The sequence below is a fragment of the Cinclus cinclus genome, chromosome 23 (genome assembly GCF_963662255.1).
Source record: "Cinclus cinclus chromosome 23, bCinCin1.1, whole genome shotgun sequence".
NCBI lineage: Eukaryota > Metazoa > Chordata > Aves > Passeriformes > Cinclidae > Cinclus > Cinclus cinclus.
Window position 1 is genome coordinate 2,741,039 of NC_085068.1, and position 20,578 is coordinate 2,761,616.

General features: G+C 49.2%; 2 protein-coding genes across 3 annotated transcripts in view; one reads left to right on the forward strand and one right to left on the reverse strand.

The window, feature by feature from the left end:
• Positions 1-1,173: 1,173 nt before the first annotated feature.
• On the forward strand, positions 1,174-4,235 carry HTR6 (5-hydroxytryptamine receptor 6). Its single transcript, XM_062507408.1, has 3 exons — positions 1,174-1,896; positions 3,414-3,572; positions 3,843-4,235. Exons 1-3 carry the CDS (start codon positions 1,174-1,176, stop codon positions 4,233-4,235), a joined length of 1,275 nt encoding a protein of 424 aa, XP_062363392.1.
• A 2,744-nt stretch (positions 4,236-6,979) lies between these two features.
• TMCO4 (transmembrane and coiled-coil domains 4) overlaps positions 6,980-20,578 on the reverse strand; it is a 36,621-nt gene continuing 23,022 nt past the window's right edge. The window contains exons 13-14 of one of the 2 annotated variants that reach the window (XM_062507695.1): positions 18,800-18,917; positions 6,980-7,704 (exon numbers count right to left, since the gene is read on the reverse strand). In XM_062507695.1, the coding sequence (XP_062363679.1) occupies positions 7,354-7,704; positions 18,800-18,917 (469 nt within the window). In that variant the 3' untranslated portion in view covers positions 6,980-7,353. The remainder of the gene's footprint in view (positions 7,705-18,799; positions 18,918-20,578) is intronic. The other variant, XM_062507696.1, reaches the window with a different exon arrangement.

Sequence of the window (20,578 nt, forward strand, 5' to 3'; positions counted from 1 at the left end):
TTTTTTATTTGACTTTGCAAAATTTTGCTTTTTATCACCCAGTGTGGAGGATGGAGCCTGGAACTCGGATCTGCCGGCTGGGCTTGGCCACTGACCTGCTGGCCCAGCTGCCAGGTGCCTCCAGCCAGGGCTCCAGTCCTGGCACAGATGGCAGGGATGGCAGAGCACGGGGCTGTCTCTTTAAGGCAGGAACGGGAACTCTCTGGCTGCCACTTTGTGGAGTTTAGCCCAGATCCCCGTTTTCATTAGCGCTTCATTTCATCTCCTCCTCTCCCCCCCAGCCCCACCTCCTCGATCAGCATTTCTGCATCCTTTGTGAGCATCCACAGTAGCAGGTGAAAGTCGGGCTGGCACCCGCACACACCCACTCTCCCACTTCCCTGCGAGCTGGACGCTCCTCTGCCGCAGGAGAGATCCCTTCCACACTCCGGCTCTTCCTCCTCCCGGGCGGGCTTGGCTGGGAGCAGCATCCCGGTCCTCGCCTGAGGCTGCTCTGCCGCTCCTGACGGCTCCGGCTGCAGCAGCAGCAGCGCCGGGCACGGAGGAGCTCTGGGACCCCGGACAGAGCTCTGCAGGGAGCCCAGCTCAGCTGGGGGGCGACAGCTGAGCCTCGGGGGTCCGGAGCATCCCCAGCATCTGGAGCATTCTGGAGTCCAGAGCATCCGCAGCGTCCAGGGTATCCTGGGTACAGAGCAGCCCTGGCATCTGGAATATCCTGGGCTGCAGAGCAGCCCTGGCATCTGAAGTACCTGAGTGCAGAGCATCCAGAGCACCTCGGTGTTGTATTATTCCCTGGTCCAGTGCATCCAGAGCATCAGGGTATCCAAAGCATCCTGGCATCCCTGGCATCTTGAGAACCCTGCCATCCAGCTCATTCCCAGCATCCAGAAGAAGCATCCCAGCATCCCAGAGAAGGGGGATTTCCAGGCACGAGGAATTGCTGTGAGTAATGGGGAGGGAACCTTGGTCCTGCTGATCGGCTCCTGGGAATGTCACTGCCCTGAGTGCCAGTGAAGAGAGAGAGTGGGGGAAGTGAGGGAGAGGAGGAGAGGAGAAGGGAGGACGGACACAGAGCAGAGAGACGTGGTCCTCTTTCCCCAGCCCTGGTGACGACCATGTAGCACAGACCACGCCGGAGAAGGTCCCCAGCCCCGGCCCTGCCCCCAGCTCCTCATGGAGGGGGATCTGGGGGCCCCCAATGCCAGCGTGCTGGGGGAGCACTCCCTGCTCGTGGGCAGCAGCTGGGTGGCTGCCTTCCTCTGCTTTATCATCCTGCTGACCATGGCAGGCAACTTCCTCCTCATCCTCCTCATCATCACCCAGCGCTCCCTCCGCAACACCTCCAACTATTTCCTGGTGTCCCTCTTCATGTCGGACCTGATGGTGGGGCTGGTGGTGATGCCCCCGGCCATGCTCAACCAGCTCTACGGCCGCTGGGTGCTGCGGGGGGACTTCTGCTCCCTCTGGGCCTCCTTCGACGTCATGTGCTGCAGTGCCTCCATCCTCAACCTGTGTGTCATCAGCCTGGACCGCTACCTGCTCATCACGTCCCCGCTCAGGTACAAGCTGCGCATGACATCCTGCAGGGCCCTGGCGCTCATCCTGGCCACCTGGACCTTGGCCGCGCTGGCCTCCTTCCTGCCCATCAAGATGGGGTGGCACGAGCTGGAGTTTGAGGTGCGGCCCCTGAACGTCACTGGGCGGGGGGACGAGGACCAGTGCCGGCTGCTGGTCAGTCTGCCCTACGCCCTGGTGGCCTCCTGCCTCACCTTCTTCCTGCCATCAGCCGCCATCTCCTTCACCTACTGCCGCATCCTGCTGGCAGCGCGCAAGCAGGCGGTGCAGGTGGCTTCCCTGGCTTCCAACGTGGCCACCACAGACGAGGCCGCGCCACAGGTAAGGTGCCCATAGGGACGTTGCTCTGGCAGACCCCAAAATTTGGGTGCCTGGGCTGTTTCTGCCTCCTGGATGGCCTCGGGGTAGAAGCCAGCTTTGACAGCCGCAGGGAGGGAGGTTTTTGGGTGACAACTACCTCCCTGACATCCTCTGAGGTGCCCCGTGCCTTGTCCCAGCAATGGAGAGCTCTGAAGCTGCTCATGAGCACAGAAATAGCGTGAGCAGAAGCAGAGAAATAAATAAGATTCACAAAAAAATGCTCAGCAGTGCAAAATAAACGCTGTTTCGCCCCCCTCTTGGCTGGCGTCATCCCCGAGGGGTTTAATCTTATCTGACTTTCCACTCGTAAATCTTGGCCGTGGTGGGTGTGAGACATACGGGGAAGAAAGATTTTAACTAAAAGCAAATGCCAGATTCCCGAGAGCACCTTATTTTGAACAGAAGCTTCTATTTTTGTTACCTGCTCTATAACAGGAGCTGCCAAACCCCTCCTGGTGCGCTCGCCGGTGGAACTGGAGTGTGTGGGTTTTATAACAAAAACGTGGCTGCACTTGTTTGTATTTCTCCAAGAGAAGGTAATTGCCACTAAATCTAACAGCTTTAATTCCCTGTAATAGGCTTTATTGACCTCATATCCTACAGGGAAAAGGAAAACTTAATTGCCTTTAAATACCTTGATTTAGTTTGTTCTCTCCAAGAGCAGAGCCAGGACTCCAGCCAGCTCCCCCACACGTAATAAGCTGCGCCAGACGGTCAAAAGGAAAAGGAGAATTAAAGAATAAACAGACAATATCATATAGTGTTTATTTTCTCGCAGGATGCCAGGATCTGGGGCTCCACAGATTCAGGGGATGTTCAGGGGCTTTGCTGTGCCATGGAAGAGCAGCATCTATTCCTCTTTTATTCAGCTGAGGCCCAGAAGATTCCTTGAAGTCCCAAACTGGCTGAAGAACAAGGTGTCAGCCAGGGAACCCTCAAATTTCATCTTTTAACCTTTTTCATCTTAATCTCATTTTAGACATTTTTTTTCTCTTTTTGGGCCAGAAGCTGAGTTGCAACTCAGCGACATCACTTAATTACAGGGGAGGGCTGAGATAATCACTTAATTTTAGATTGCAGGAGGGGATGGAGGGCTGGGTTATGGTGTTTGGAGGCTGAAATGTTTAATGTCCTGCTTTTAAAACCATAATTAGTTTGCTGCTGTAATCAGCAGCTGGAGCTGCCTATTGAAGGCAGGCTTTATCCTCACATGGACTGAGCTAGGTTTTTCTCTAAAGGGCAGCCTAATGACAAACACCCTATTTTACAGTAAATAAAATCATACTCTCAATGTTGAGGGTTTCTATTGCTTCCCCTTCCTAATTTGTGCTTCAGGGCTTGTGGTGTGTGCCCAGCTCCTGACACTCGGAGAAGGGACTTACTGGCAGGATCTGGAGCACCAAATGCCACTTTTCTTAGGGAGAGGCCAGTGCTGATGCTGGAGAGAGTTGCCCACCATTCCCTGTCTCTGGCCACAGGTCCCACGTGCCCTGAGCCAGCCCCTGGCCAGCAGCGAGAGCAGGAGGTTCACCAACAAGCACAGCAAGAAGGCACTGAAGGCCAGCCTGACCCTGGGCATCCTCCTGGGCATGTTCTTCGTGGCCTGGCTGCCCTTCTTCGTCACCAATGTGGCTCAGGTAAAAGCCTGTGGGGGCTTTATGTTGGATTTCCAAAAGTTTCCCTTTGGAATCCAGCTGGGTTCAATTGGAGGCACCAGAAGGTCTTGCTGGACCTTTGGGACCAAGAATGTAATTCCCCAGGGAGCCAACAGCAAGGAAAAAGCCCTTCAAAAGGGATTTGAAGGTTTTATTTGAAAGGGAAATGTTGGTGGGCCTGGGAAACCCCTTTGGGTTGGGGCTGAGGTGGGAAGCTGCTAATCCTGCTAATCCCTGCTGTGACCTCCCCAGGCAGTTTGTGGCTGCGTCCCGGCCGGATTCTTTGATGTGCTCACCTGGCTGGGCTACTGCAACAGCACCATGAACCCTATCATCTACCCACTCTTCATGAGGGACTTCAAGAGAGCCATGGGCAAATTCCTGCCCTGCTGCCGGCACTCCGCAGAGCCCCGGCCCAGCGCCATCTCCCTGTCCATGAGGAATTCCAACAGCGGGCCCCGTGCTGCCACGTCCCTCAAGAACGTGCTCAGCCTGCAGGCTGAGACTGACTCTGTGGACTCCGGGGCCCCGGGGAGTGAGCCCAGGCTGCCCCCAGCCCCGCCGGGCACTGCTGCTCGCTCTGTCAGCCTTGGGGATGCGGAGCCCCCCGACGTGGAGCCGCAGCTTGGTGCCCCTGTGGCCTGAGCAGGGCACGCACAGCTGTGTGTGTGTGCTGGCAAGGATCCCCCAGGAGCCCAGCACAAACCCTCTGGAAGCTGATTTGCCACAAGCCGTCTCTCAAATGCCCTGTTCCAGCACACGGTGCAGCTCATGGAGCGGATGGTGGCCCCAGGCACTGTCACAAGGAGGATCAAACCGTGCAAAGCCAGGTGTCGCTGCTGAATTAACCTGCCTTCTCTCTCCCTCCTTCATCCCTCCTGTGCTCACAATCACCATCCCCTAACCCGTCCTGTGGCCTTTCCATCTCTGGTGAGTCTGAACTTCACATTCTAGACTCCCTGTCTCCCCAACCTCAAACTAAGGCTTGGTCTTGCACACACAGAGCTCAGCGCATCTCCTCCCAGTGCACTGAGGGGAGTGGTGGAAAAATGTCCTGTGGCTCATGGACAAGAGGTGTGGGGCTGCTTCAGCAGGAACACTGAGGTTTGGGGTGCTTCAGCCCATGGAACATCACATCTCCCTGGAGCTGGATCTTGTTGCTGGAGTAGTGTTTGTCTTGGGTTCCTGTCACACACTGTGCTCCAGCTCAGTGACACCACCATGTCTTGTCATGCAGAGCTGCACTGCGGGGGCAGAATTTGGTGCAGAATGTCCAACACTGATTTTTGAGTGCTCAGTGGGGGTGTGGCATGCAACTCATGGTGGCTCCGTGGGTGTCTCACAGTAGTAATGGGATCTGCTCCTCCCACAGGCTCCATCCCACAGCTTCCCACTCCTGGCACAGAACCATCTCGCCTCCCTCTGATAATCCATTATGTCCTCGATGATGCAATGGGAAACTACACTTTCCCCCTCCTTCAAATAAGACTCTAAAGCAATATTGTATTTTAAATGACAATGCCAGCCCCCTCCCCAGAGCTATGAGCGGAGGGAACACTGACTAAATGTGACAAGTGAGCACTTAAAAAAATCAGTAAAACAAATTATTTTAGTAAATTCTTCCTCAAGTGCCTTTGGGCTGGCAGTTGGCTGCTGTGTCCTCCCTGGACCCTTCATTCCAAGCCTTCTGCCTAATTCCAAGACTGTTCTCCTGGAACTCCCTGATATCCAAACAGGCACAGAGCATCCCTTGGACACAAGATGCTGGAAGAAGCAGCCACATGCCAGGTCACTTTCAGTTTTATTTCACCTTGTCCAGAAATGTTCCAGAACTGAATAGGAGTTTGTGTGACTAACCCAGCATTTCTTTGCCACAGGATGAGTGACCAGGACACACTGAGGGCTGAGCACAGGCTCAAACTTCAAACTGTTCAATGCATTTTGCCACACATGGAGCTTGGGGCTGGTGTTGAGCACCCAGATCAAGATGTGCATCTTCCCACAATGGCCTTATATAAATACAAGCTTGGACTACTACCCGAGTTACAAAGGAGCAGAAAAAGGCACTGTGGAGTCTGGAAGTTTGTTAGGTACCAAATCGGCCTCAGGAGATGGACAGAGAGAGAAGGAGAGTCACCTCTTCAAGCCAAACTTTCAAAAGCAATAATTCCTTACTGTCTCATCCAGGCAGTTCTGTGTAATTAGGTGTTCGCTTGTGGACAAACCCTCGGATGAGCAATCCCATCCCACCCCTGCAGCCAAGGGCACCAACACCAGCTGGCAAAACAGCCCCATCCTCGTGGGATGCCACAGCCAGTCCCTCCCACCTCCACAATGAGGCACTGCTCCAGGTCACAGCTGGGCAGGTCTGAGCCCCTAGGAATGCTGGATTCAGGGAGAGGAATTGCCAGGCACTGTATCCGAGCCATGCTATTTTGCTGGGTCACAGCATCATCCCCAAACCCAGCTGTGTCTGATTCCATGAGGAATGATCTGCAGGTAAGGTTTGCAAGAAGCTGGGACTGGAAGGAGAGGGGGGATTAATGTGGCTGCTGGGTTAGTGGGGAGGAGGAGGAGGGAGAGAACCCTGAGTGAACCAAAATTGGAAGGTGGAATCCCAGTATTTCCCCTCTCATGGGTCAACATGATCCCCCAGATGGGGATGGGAGAGTTTGAACCCTCCCTTGTGGTGAAGCATAAAACCCCAGAGGTGCTCTAGAGGGGCGTTACCCACCTGCCACATCCCTTCCAGATACACTTGCCTAGGCTCAGCAGCAAAACAGGCCAGAAAAGGGGCTTTAATGGAAGATGTGGATCATTCCCACAGGGTTCTGGAGCTGTGCTGGCAGGGATGTAAAGCCATGTCCTTCCCTCTGCTATAAGATTCGGGATGAAGAGAATGGAGCCAATTCACTTTTATGGAAGGAGGTAGAAATCAAACAGATTCATGTTTATCCTGGTTTTGTTCTAAGCAAATTAAAAAATATGTCTGGATGGGGTTTTTAAGGCTGGAGATGTCTATGGGACACAAAAGGAAAGTCTCAGTGGGTTGCTGGCTTGGAGAGCCCAGGAGGAATTTTCATAAACCATCCAAAAGCCTCTTGGTTTTCCTGCTGCTTTCACCCAGGGTCCCAAACATGTTTCTAACAAGAATGGGGCCCCCAACACCCACCAACCCCAACGTGGAGACAGGAAAACAGTCTTGGAGATGGGAAAGTGCCTGAGCCCTGGCAGCAAACCTGCAGCAGGCAGGGGAAGGAAGCCTGGCAGCCCGAGCCTTTCCCCTCCTGGTCAGCAGGGCTGGAGAGTGGATGTGAATCCATCTGGAGCAGGGCAGGCAGAGCCTGGAACACACCTGAGATCCTCAAACCAAACTCAGTGGAGAAAAGGAATAGAAAAATGCTTTTAATTTCCTAGTAGTGAACCTCTCTCTGTGAAATGCTTCAAATCCCCTCAGAGCCACTTCCTTCCCCCAGTCACAGCAGGGACACGGTGCTGAGAGGTGCAGCTGCTTCCTGCAAAGATTTGGATGGGATCAGTCTTGGATTCCTGAGGAGCAGTGCAGCCTCAGGTAGGAATCAGCCCTCTCTCGCCTCAGGGAGCTGCTGTGGGCGGCTGCTCCAAGCACTTTGATCCAGTGCCACACCAGTGCCACGCTTTTCTCTGGAAACTGCAGCTGCAGCTCTGCCAGCTCCATCCTCCAGGAATCCCAGTACCACACATGTGCTGACAGCGGTTTTTGTGCTGGCTGAGCAGCTCTGCCCTAATTTCCTCCTTTTCCCACTGCCTGGTCCTTGCTGTCCGTGCTGTGTGAGCAGTCTAGGCAGGGAGGGGAGGGTTCTCCCAGGGCAGAGCTGGAGGAATTCTGTCGGTGAGCACAGCCGGCTGGGAGAGCCTCACTCCCAGCCTCATCCTCCTCTTTCCTGGTGTTTTCCTCTCCATGAGCCTTGCTGTGAGCTGCCCGCTGGGATTTCTTGGCTTGACGGAAAGAAAGACTGCCACTGCCCTTGTCTTCCGGCTGGCATTCCTTGGTTTTAATGCCCACGGCTTTTAGGATGGTGTTCATCTGCTTCATGTAGTCCAGGTGGCCGTTTACCTGCAGGGAACAAGAATCCTGTGAGTGGGGAACCCACAGGGATCCAGCTCAGCCAAATCCTTCATCCCAAGAGCCACCCCTGCTGAGAGACTCGGGTTTGGCTCTGACAGATGGAAAGAATGAGGCTGGAAAAAATCACAGAATCACGGAATTGTTAAGGTTGGAAAAAATGTTTATGATCATCAAGTCCATCATGCCAAGGCCACCACTAACCCATGTCTCCAAGTGCCACATTCATATGTTTTTTGAACACTTCCATGAGTGAGAATTCACCACTGGGTAAGTGCAGGTGTCCATCAACCAGCCTGAAGTGGCTGCAGCCTTTGGGGCACACTCTGATGCTGATGACTTTTCCTCTGAGATGTTTCAAAGCCTGGACCTGGCTGAGTTCCACCCCCCAAATTTTGGGTGCCATGGGAAGAGACACCCAGGCAGGAGAGTTCTCTTGGTTCATTTGCCTGCTTTTGCTAAAGATGTCCTCCAGGTGCCTCAGCTCCCTCGTAAAAGCCAGGATTATCTTATTTAAATTAGGACAGAGTCATGAAACCTCACACAGCTCCCAAGCCGAGATTCTCTGCTGGAAGCTGCACTGATCCATCCCACCCTGTATAAAACTGGGAGCCCAGGAATTATAGGTTCATAAACCAAATAAAGGTCAACAGTATGTGTAAAAACCCAGACAGTTTCATTGTAAGATTAATTCCACAATAAGATAACCCTTTCTGAGATGGATGTTGGGAAGTTCCCTTCCAGGTAGGGCACAGGAGGAGAGGAAATCTCCTCTGCAGGTGATTGGTCTTGATGATAAAGGCCATGTGGCTGGAGAGGCTGAAATTCCTTCCCCATTCCAGGTGTCCCAAGTCCTTGATGTACCAACAGCATCCTCAGATACTTCAGCATCTCTGGTAAATCCCATTTTTAGCAGTTTAAATCTTCCTGACCTAGCAGAGAGCTGTCTTGGCCTTTGATTTTCCCAAACCTTGCTAGTAATTAGGGATTTTCCATGGCAGAGAATACCCATAACCTCAGTCCCAGAATTCTTGCTTCTCAGACACAAGGGATGACTCCGCCAGGAAGGAACGATGATGGTAAGAGCTCTTCACAGAGCTCTGTAAAGGCCCCAGCCCTGGACATTCTGCTCATCTCCTGCTTGCTCCTGCCTGGTGCCAGAGCAATTCTTCAGCTGCCGCGTCCCTGGAAGTGTCCAAGGCCAGGCTGGACAGGGCTTGGAGCAGCCTGGGACAGTGGGAGGTGTCCCTGCCCATGGAAGGGGTGGCACTGGGGGGGCTTTAAGGTCCCCCCCAACCCAAACCACTGTGGGATTCGTGGCTGTGCCAGCTACACCTCTCTCAAAGCTAAAGTCAACCTTTTCTCCACAAAACCCCCTGAGCTGTTTGTGTGAAGCAGCTTTGGAGGGGCACATTTGACTGCACTGAGGCTTGGAGCAAATGGAAGGATTTAATCAGCATATCAGGAAAACAAATATGTGACTTGAATCCATCCAGATGGTTCAACAGGCTCTGGATGTTTTGAACAGAATAGTTAATTAAAATAACCATGGAAGGACTCGGAGCTGTGGACATTGTCCTCTGGAAAAGTATAACCTTTTTACTGCTCAGTCAGGGAGGCTGGAGGAAGGAATGAGCAGGGCCTTGGGGAAAGTGGGCAGCGACAGCAAGGAAGTGGAGTTACTGGGAGCAGGGGCTGAAGTCTCTTGGTCTGCTGCATTCAGAATCTCTCCAGTCACACCATCTGCTCTGCCCTGGGAATTCTCAGCCTGTTGTTACTGAGTCATTAGTCAGAGAGAACAAATTTCCTTTGCCACCCTATGGACTGATTTTCATTACTCCTCAGCATCCAGCAGCTTTCACTAAAACAACAGGGAATTCCTCTTCCCTGAGCACCAGGATCCCTGAGAGATGCTGGGTATGAGCCGTTCATGCAGCTGAAAGAGAAGCTGAGACCTTATGAGAGTCTGTCCCTCCTGCAGCTTTGCTCAATCTCTTCTAAGGAAACTCAGTCCTGTCTCTAAGACAGCAGAGGAGAGGATTCCATAAAGCTGGACCAGAGCAAACCCTGAGAAGTGTAAGAGGAAGGAGGATTCTCCTCTGCTGCACTGAGCCACCAGCAAAAGAACAGCAAACAAACTGCCTTGCCAGTTTAAAGTCAACCTGGTGGGAAAACACAGCAATTCCAGATTTTAAAAGCCTGTTTTCATTTTCAGTCTGAAAGCCTGAATTCCTCTGATGGGCATGTGGTGCTGGAGATGGGAGGGGAGCATCTACAACATTGTCAATAAAAACTTTAAAGGGAAATACAGAACTATTTTAATATTTGTCAGAACAAAGTACAGGGGGAATTCAGGACAAAAGGAAGGGTGTGCTCAGCACCAGAGCAAATAAATTTCTATTTGTTGTGAGGAAAGCAGTGGGGTGGCTTTACGAGGATTGTTTAGGTGACTTCTCCCAGCCATATTTGACTTTATGGTTGCTTTGACTCACTGGGACCCACAAGCCAGCTACCTCTGGCACTGCTGCTGCAGGACTCCAGTGCCATGCCACGGGGATCCATCAGCCAGTCAGCTCAGCATGTTTGGAAAGGTTTTCAAGTCAAAATCCACCCAAAAGCATAAAAAATGTCACTAAGCACAATCAGTTGTGATGATTAAAATGCCAAGGAAGTGTTTCTGTTGGACACAGAGGATGAAGAATACTGGCTTCTCTCCTGTTTGACCTGCAGGAACTCTGCATGTCCTGGAGCAGGTGTTGCCAAGGGGAGGGCAGAGGAAGGGCCAGGAGGAAAGAGACATTCCCCACAATCCTGGCACTGCTATGGACTCAGGCACAGGCACGACTCAGTCACAACACTGATATCACAACACTGATGTCAAAACACTGATGTCACAACAGTGACGTCACAGGGACAAGCTTGACACAGCAAGATAACATTTCATTGCTCACTCCAGAGCCAAGAACCTTCAGATCCTGTCCAGTGTCATTCAGTAAAAGCTCCTCCACCCACCCCGAGCAGCCAGCACAGGAGTGCACATGGCTCCAAATGCTCTGCAGGGCTACAGAACTGCCAGAGCTAAGCTGAGTGTCCCTCGCCCCTCTGCTCCCTGCGGGCAGGGCAAGGACAGGGCAGCTCAGTTCAGTGCCTTCCTCCTGCTCCCTCTCACCAAAACCCCTATGGGTTCACAGGGAATGACTGTGGAGGCAAGCAGCGTGCTGGGGAATGCACAGGTCACTCATACACCTGAGAATTTCACTGCTTTGATGTGTTTTAAGCCCATCAAGTGCACAGAGCAAGTTTATTCTGCAGAAAAAGATCCCCTGAAGTTCAAACATATCTGCAGAGCTTGATTATTTCAGCAGGAGCAGCAACAACCTTGGAGGGGATTTTTCAGTATTCCCTTTTGGCTAATTCGGTCTGTTTTCATAGCAAATGGTGTTTTATGGGGGATGAAGGAGTTGCTGGAGTGAGTGCAGGTTCTGGAGCTCAGTGGATAATCACAGCTCACCTCTCAGGAGCCCTCGCCTGCCCTGGGTGTCACACAGAGTGAAACCAAACAGCAGAGCCAGCTCAGCCCCTCTGGGTATTGTCACTGTTTACTCTCCCTTTCCCAAAGCTTCAGTGAATGTGTTGCCCAGGACAAGCACTGGAGTCCAACCCTGCTCTGAACTGAACTGCCAGGTCCAGGAGCTATTTCCTGTTTCAAGTTTCCCTTCTGCTTTCCAAAATCTCCTCAGTTCTGGATGCTGCCTCTGAAGCCACACAGCCCAAATGGTGGCACAGGCTGAAGGATTGCAGGATGGGTCCCAAGCTCTGCAGGCTATCCCTCAAAATCCTGTCAGTTCTGCCACGCTGGCAGGCTCCTCTGGTCACAGATATTCCCACATGTCAGTGAAAGCCCTAATTCTGAGTCTGGCTACATCCTGCATGACACAGGGCATCCACAGTATCCCAGATTGGTTTGGGCTGGAAGGGACCTTGAAGATCCTCCAATTCTACCCCTGCCATGGGCAGGGACACCTTCCACTATCCCAGGCTGCTCCAAGCCCTGTCCAACCTGGCCTTGGACACTTCCTGGGAACCAGGGGCAGCCACAGCTTCTCTGGGAACCTGTGGCAGGGCATCCCCACGGGGAAGAATTCCTTCCCAATATCCCATCTGACCCTGCCCTCTGGGAAGCCATTCCCAGTGGGAAGCCATTCCCTCTTGTCCTGTCCCTCCATCCCTCATGCCAAGTCCCTCTCCAGCTCCTTTAGGCACAGGGAAGGGCTCTAAAGTCTCCCTGGAGCCTTCTCTTTTCCAGGAGGAACAATGGCAGAAAATGTCCTGGGTTTTCCCACAGTTTTCTAACAGCTCACAGCAAAGCCCTGATGCTGCCTGGGCAGAGGAGCTGGGAAATCCAGAGACAGAGCAGATTGCACAGCAGGAAACAGAAAACTTTCAACATACTTTGACACAGGCTGTGCTGAATGAAGTTAGAATAGGAATAAAATTCTTCTGTTTGGATTCTCAGGAAACAATGTTTTCTCAAAGTGAGGACAGTGACTACATTCAGTAATCCAGAAGCTGCAGTTTAAATGGATTTATCTAAAAATTTATTCAATTCACCAACGGAATTTGGCACCTGCAGCAATGGTGCATCCTAGGCACCAACAGTCCTTGAGAAAACAATAAAATATATTTGAGGAAAAATTGATAAAGCTGAATTTATTTTGGAAATCCTGACAATGCCATTTGCATTATTCCTCTTCAATGTTTCTATATCTGCTCTGACAAAATGAGGGAATAAAGACTTATTCTGCTCAGGCTCAGAGGCTTTGCTTTCACATCATCCCTTTGCACAGTCACAGTCCTTGTGGACAGAATAAGGCACTCAATTCTTATTTTTTTTCTTCCCATTTCAAAACTCACTTGAATGGTAAAAGATCTCCTTTCATTGCAGTGATATTTTTTGGGCTAGGCTGTAATTCTTCCCTGCAATCATGTTCCAGGAACAATGGACTGATCCAGTCATTGTCACCTCTGGGGTGGTAGTTTGAGGGATGTTCCCCTCAGACACCCTCAGGCAATTCCACACCAAGGCAAGAACTTTTTCCAAGAGTTTTTTCCATTCAAACTTTGACACGTTTTGTGATCAATGTTGAAAATTCTGAGTAATCACTCGCTTTTGCTGGATTCATCCACTACTGAAAATCTCTGCCACCTTTACTCTCAGTTTACCTTCAGCAATTCCAAGAGGAAGATGGAGAGGAGTAAAATACAGAATATAACATGAAAACCCATGAAGCAAATGAAGAAATCAAGTTCTGGAGGTCTAAGGGACAAATGGAGAACGGCTGTGCATTAGTGACAACAGGCAACACCAAACTGGGAATTAATATTCTGAATTAGTAAAAGAGTCCTTGAAAGAGTTTCAAGGGAAATGTGCCTTCACACATTCTGCAATATTCACAAATGTCCCTCTGTTGACAGTAATTCACTCCAAGCCATCCCACTGAAGGAAATAGCTTTGCCATTGATTTTTCAACTATTTGTGGAGCTGCTGTTGACTATTTTTTGTTGATGCTCTTCCCAACGACCACTCATTTATATGGCAGCTACAATTAAATACTCTTTTTTTTTTGTGCTAATCCAAGTAGGAATTGTTAAAATTCGATGGTTTAAAGAATGTTTTTAAAGACCCAGCATAAGCTGTGTATATAAATATCACTGGGGAATAATTTGAACATAATGTCTTGAGCCATAGAAGACAAGAGATCCCAAAAATAAAGACTGGATTGATATACTGAATTGGAGTGTTCCTAGAAAGAACTTAGGGAACCCAAGTGTCTGCCACTAGAAATCATAGCAGGCCACTAGTGACCCAAAATACTGGGCATATTGATCACACCAGGATTATGGAACATTTTCAGGATTCCACACAAGAATATTGAGATGAGGTTTGTGTCCATAAACAAAAGGATGCATCAGGACCAGCATGAAGCAGAGGGTGACTCCTGTAACACCCAAAGGGATTGTCAACCTTCTTCTCCCCATTTTGCTCCAGGAATGCACAAGATTTGACAACTCAAACATTATCATCTCTGCTGTTTTCAAACCAGGTTCTCAGCCCAACCCTACAAAACAAGGTCACCTGAGATTAACTAAAGGAAATGTTGCTGGTTTTGGGGACAACGATCACCTGCTCTGACTCACCCCTCATGAGCTGATAGTAATAATGTGTCTGGCCAAGAAGTCCTGGGCATTTGGGAAATTCCAAAAGCTGTGGAGTAGTGCCATGTCTCTCCTCAGCAATGTGATATCCTATAAATCCTCCTCACAGGGATTTGCAGTAGGTTTTGAGCCCTCCCCTTCCCTCAGTGCCACTAGGGCAGTGACACCTTCATGGCATTTCAGTGACATTCAGCTCCTATCAATAATTCAGCTGCTCTAATTAGAGCATCTCAAACACATGATGCGCACAAGGTGTCAGCAAAGTCAGCCTTCCCTTTGGTTACACTTTTAATTGGCTGTTGCACAGGGATTTTGTTTCCATGTTAGCTGAGGAGCTCAAAGGGAGCAGAAAAATAATACAGAATCAGTGTTTGTGTTCCAGCAGAAGACAGGAAATTAAAGTTGAATTTTCTATCTTAATTCACCTGGCTCTGTGCAGCCATTCCTGAAGAATCCAGCTGGACAGTACTTTGGGAAAACTCCCACTGCTTTGCTCCTGGAAGGGCTGGGATGAGGAAAGCTGCCTGCAAAGCCAACAGCTACAGACCTGATGACTGCAAACCAAAAAAGAACAGGGGGTGCATTGCATGCACTTGCAGGAACTGCCCCATTTCCACATGCAAAGTGCTCTAAGGAGGAATACAAAATCTGTCAAAGGTGACTTGTGATGCTAGTTGTTATGTTCCACAGGAGAAAGATGTGCTGGCATCACAACTTTGCTGTCTCTGCAAAGGAGCAGTGAATTTCCTCTGTTGGACTGTGTTTGATGGAAATACAGAGCACCCATGAGTCGCTCAAACGTGGCATTGGTCCCCTCAGCTCTTCTGAAGGAGAAGTTGCAGGAAATCAGCCCTGGCCAGGGTAGCTGGGAGCTGTGAAAACTCTACACACTCCACAGCTAATGTGGGAATCCCCTATGGCAGGATACACAGGTATCCCAGGCACCATGGGGGAATGGGAAAATCCCTCCTGTAGATCTGCAGGAAACTGTGGCACTCTGCTGGTTCCCAGTTGTGGGAATTTGGGCACCAGCCTTATGAAATATGAGTCTGTAAAATGGTTCTCTCTGCCTTTAGAAGCAGTTGAGCTTCCCCAGGCTCCCACAAAGCACATCCAGCTTGAGCAGTCCATGTGTGCTGGAGCAAGGAGAGGCATCAGCCTTTGAGGTTTGTCAGCCACAAAGCAAAAACAAACTGCAGGTTATTAATGGCCTCGTTTGCACTTTTCTTTTCTTTTTAAAGCTTTTTCAGTTTCTTCCTCTGTTCTAACACAGTGACACTGCCAGCACCCTCTGCTTGTGTCCCAAAGGGAAAAACATACTGAATATGTATTTAATGTGGCATTCTTGGAGCTCCCAAATCAACAGCAAGGAGCACAGAAGATGAAGCCACTGATGATTCCAGAGCTGTGGAAGCAATCCCTGTGACCTCACAGCCTAACAGACAGATGGGAACTCTTTCCACAAAGCCCTGCCTCTTCCCCTGAGGGGAGAGGGGCTCTCCCAGCTCCTCCAGGCAGCTGCCTGAAGCCGAGTTCTGCTCCAAGCTCTTGTTCTTCTGATCCTGCCCTTGGGGAGGTGGCACTGCTCACTGAGAACAAGTGAAACAAAGGAGCAATGATATACTGGAAACCCTTTTTTGCACTTCCAACTCCCCAGGGTTCTTAATTAATCCACATTTTGTAACCACAATTAATTCTTTGCTGCAAGTCTTGGGAAAAACCAAGAGAGAAAAAAAGCCTGACTCACAGAAGTGCCAAATCAATTAGATTTCACAGAATTCAGACTTTCCATCTGCTTATGGTATTGATATACCTGACTTCCTTGAATCTGTCTCTCCTCATAATGGGAATTTTGGTCTCTTTTCTGAGAGCTCACAGGAAGGTGGATCCAGGTAGGGAGTTGGTCTCTTTTCCCAGGTGACAAGTGAGAGGACCAAGAGGAAATGGCCTCAGTCTGTGCCAGAGGACATTTAGATAGGATATTAGGGAAAATTTCTCCATGGAAAGAGCTGCTCAGCCCTGGCACAGGGCAAGGATGGAATTTCCTTCCTTGGAGGGATTTAAAACCTGTGTGGATGTGGCACTTGGGGACGTGGGTTAGTGGTGGCCTTGGCACTGCTGGGGGGACAGCTGGCCTCAATGGTCTCTTGAGACCTTTTCCCCCCCTCACCAATTCCACGATTCTAAGATCCATCCCTTCTCTCCACTGGACTTCCAGCCATGCATTCTCACTGCCTCTAAACCTGCAAGATCATCTCTGATTTCTGCTGCCCATTCCTGTAAAACTGCCCATTCCTGACTTGTTGCTTACTTCTGAGCCTCCCAAAAGATGCTCCCTGAGCAGTTCTGCAATATTCAAATATTAATTCAGACTTTACTGAACAAATTCTCCTGGGAACAAACAGCAATCAGGATAATCCCCTGCAGCTCCGTGACTTCCTTGGTCTCTAACAGGTGCTGTCAAATAAATCCACAGAATAAATCAGCCCCTTTTTAACCATGAGGAAGGATTTTATAACTGCATTTGCTGAGTGGGAGGACATTTTTCTCTCTGCTTTTTTACTGACATTCAGATAAAGAAAGCACTAATCAAGAGAGACATGAGACAGAGGCCTTGGAGGTAAATTCCTATTTATACTGAGGGCTCCTAATCCTCCACTCATTTGATGATTCTGGTGCTACCACAGCAAAGACAACCAAGCTGTTTGGATCCAGACCAGTTTTCACTATGGATGGACTGGGAGATGCCAAAAGTACTGATAGTGCCTTTGTAATATTTTCATGCTGAGCACCTTTGCATCAGCTATACTTCTAGCTATTCTTCTATCACAGCTGGTTCTTCTCCTGGCAGGACACTCACAGGGACCTCCAGCAAGGGCATCTGCAAGGGTGGAGCTGGTCTCCATAAAGAAAATATCTGTATCTCTCTATCTCTCTAAATATCATTATGCATTTTTCTCTTATGCTACTGCACTATACTTGCAGCAAAATCATCTTTGCTTTCTTGCCACTGTAAAAAATACTGCCCCATGATATTTCCTTCCACATTCTTCTCCTTTTATTTCTAAAATGTTCACCAGAATGCACTGTATTTCTTCCCATGGTCTGGGAAATGGATCAAGGCAATGACACCTACTTAACATAGATTTTTCCTCCCCAAAGCTTTGCAGTGAGATGAAGGAAGTGTCAATTCCTTCTGTGCAGAGCAACACTGGGACTGACTGCTGGCACCAGGCAGCTGGGATGCAGACACACAGCCCTGGGAGATGGGCAGAGAGCAGCCCTGAAAACGTTATTCATTCAGCTGAAATGTAAATCCTGCTTCTCTGAGGGGAGAGGAGAAGCTGCTGTGATCCAGGCAGGATAAAGTGTGCAGGGCTCTGGAGGGTTTCATGATTCAGGAAGCAGAGGGTCATGAGGAGGAGAGACTCTGAAGAGAACTCAAAAAGAGAGGGGTGACATGGACTGACTGACAGGAAACGTCACCCCAGTGCCAGCACTTGGCATCTTGGGCCATTTTCATGCCAGCAACAGATGTCAGAGAGCAAATGAGCACTGGCAGCTCTGGGATGGTGAGAAAATGGATATGGGAATGTGTGGAAATGCTGACAACCCAGAGAGATGCAAAGATGCATGGACCATGTTTAAAAGCCTCCACCATGTGTTTAAAACCCCTTCCTCCTGGGAAGCCTCTGTTTTGCTCCTCCAAGTGTTTGTTCTCTCTGCTCAGCACCAAGCCCTGTGTGTGTTGCCAAGGGCTGTGCAATGCTCAGTTATCATGAATGAAATGAGCTGAGAACAGTTTGGTATTTATTGGCTCAGCAAGCTGGCGCTCCAAAAAATCTAACAGCTCTTCAAAGTGCCTTTAGCTCCAGAACAACACTGACAGTCCCTGCCAGCTTGTGGGGACACTTAGGAAGAAGAGTCCTAGCAGGAATGCTGACCATGGAAATATCCTGAGCTTTGTGCTGGGCATCTTCCAGTTTGCAGAGAGTAAAAAATAAATTAAAACACTAAGAAGTAGAAAAAACACAATGGCATGTCCAAAATTTCTGTGGATATGGATACACAAGATAAGTTATGCATAATTTTCTGTGGAAGAGCTCACTTCTTCTGTGGAAGAGACAGCAACATGGTGATGATTTTAAGATAATTGAGTTGAATATTGCTTAGATATATTGCCAGATGTTCTAACAGTGGCTTATCACTAATGACACCAGATAGCTTTGAGGAAGTTAAATGTTTCCCAGATACACCAGTGAATCTCTCCCTGTTTCCTTGAGACGCACACTCCAAAAAGGCAGCAGGAGCTGGCAAAACAACCGTTGCTATCACAGAGCTTCTGTAATTCCAAACCAGTTCCGTCTCCTGCAGCCCTGGGGACCAAGGTACAAGGGCCAGGAGCCTGCCCCTGGATGAACCTGAGCAGTGTGGAAGGCTCTAGCAAGATAAGATAGTGGATTGCACGTGCCGTGCTGGTGCGTGTTTGAGATCCATCCATGTTTTCCAGCTGCTGATCCCACCTCCTCAGGACTCAGGATTAGGCTCTTTCCAACCCAAACTATTCTATGATTCTATGACAGCAAGGCCTTCTTGAGGAGTAATAGCATCTTCTATCTCCATTATGAGATATGTCAGAACCAAAAAAAAACAAACAGATCCAACAGGAGAGGTAGATTCTCATTGTTCTGCTCAGTGGTGAGCTCTAGCTGGGCCAACAAAATCCAGAGGGAAATGTGGATAAGAGTTCTCTCAAAGACAGGAAAGAGGGACAATGTACCTGGAGGGGCTCTCTTCAGTCCCAAGTGCTTCCCAAGTGCACTGAGTGTGGGGTTATAGTGCTGCAGGCAAAGAATCATAGAGGAAAAAAGAGAGTATGAGAACTTACAACAGAAGAAAGGTCCATGTTCACCATCCTCCTGTCATCCAGGTCAACTGGCTGGAGGCCTGCAACGTTGAGCTGGACAGAGGAGGTTCTGTAAACAAAGTTCAGCAGCCAGTCGCCCCTGGAAGCAGAGAAGAGTGGGAATAAATCCTGTTGCCATATGGAATCAAAGAATTCCAGAACAGTTTGGGTTGGAAGGGACCTTAAAGTTTATCCTGTTCCAGCCCCTACCATGGGCAGGGGCAACTTCCACTAAACCAGGCTGCTCCAAGCCCTGTCCAACCTGAACACTTCCAATGTGTTATTACTCAGACCACAAGGAGAGTGGAAGTGTGCAGTGATGTCTGGACCTCGACCTGCTGCAGGTCTGTGTGACATAGCAATCCCATTAGGAATCACTTGCTGGATTCAGGGCAGGTTTCTGGGACACAGGGGTGTAAGTCTGAACTGAATCCTGATCCATGGTTGTCATCTCTTTACCTGCAGTGAGTTTAAAAATCTGACCCTTCTGTTTATTTCTATGTTTGCTTAGGGACTGCACATCAACGTATTTCATCTTTTTCGTGTGCTGATAGGTTCTTCAGCCCATAAAGCTCTAAAGGTGATGAGACCTACAACACTGATGTTGTGACATAAATATTGACTGTGAAGCTCCTGGGAGTTTTCCTGATTTATAAGTTCTGTAGAAATACATGGCTTCAGTGACAGAACTACGAAGTGTTTGTTCCCACTCTAAAGCAGTGCCATAAGTCACTGTGACAGTTTCAGGGTAGACTGTGGCACGAGGAGAGAAGGAAATACAAAATTCTTCTGAGCTGAGCAACAGCATAAAATCTGGGCACTGAAATGCCTCTGCACTCTACAGAGCAGATTTAAGTGGGACATGAGTGGGATCTATGCTCTGTGATAGCAGCAGGTGAAATGCTCCTGGCACAGGTGCCCATTCCTGGCTACTCCCAAATAATCCACACTAGGAGTTGTAAGTCTACACAGAGCCCTACAAAACCTTTACAACACATTCACACTGCTCAGGAGTGGGTTCTTTCAAAAACTGAGCCAGTGCAACTGATTTGGGTGAGATTTCCCACTGGGAATTTGCAACCCTGTCGGTGTTAAGTGGGAGGGGAGAGCTCCAACAGGGCTCTCACTCGCCCTGTCCTCTTCAAATTTTGTACCTATATTCCAAAGCCAAAGGGGAACAAGGACTGAAGCTCAACAATTGGGCTCAAATTTGATCTCAGAGTAATTCTATTCAGTGTAATTCATCCAACCTAAATAGTTACTCCTGAAGTGACAGAACGAGGCCACCTGTTGTACAAGCAAGAGATCAGAGATCAGAATCAGGTGAGGCCTTACCATAAAATGTTTGTATAATTTTATAATCTTTCTCTCTACTTCAATCTTCACAGAAATTTCCCAAATCTCTCCATTCCCTCCTATAGCTGCCTCTCATGTTATCTGAATAACCCTCTAGATGCACACACACTGTATTTTATTCCAACAGCACAGATAGGTTTAGAAACTATAACAAGATCTTTTGTGTGTGTGTGTGTGTGTGATATAGGAAATGGATATATGAAGCTTTTTACAGTGAAATTTCTTTTTGCAGAACACAGATAGGAACAACATTTTCTGGGTAAACTCAGTTATATGCAATGATTTCTATCATTTATAGATTCTTAGAGGAACTCAGAGCACTCCCAGGGAGGCAGCTTTTCCTTATGGCAGAGGAAGAAACACTGCAAGTGGTGCTTACATCCAGCATCCCTAAAAATCCTGGGA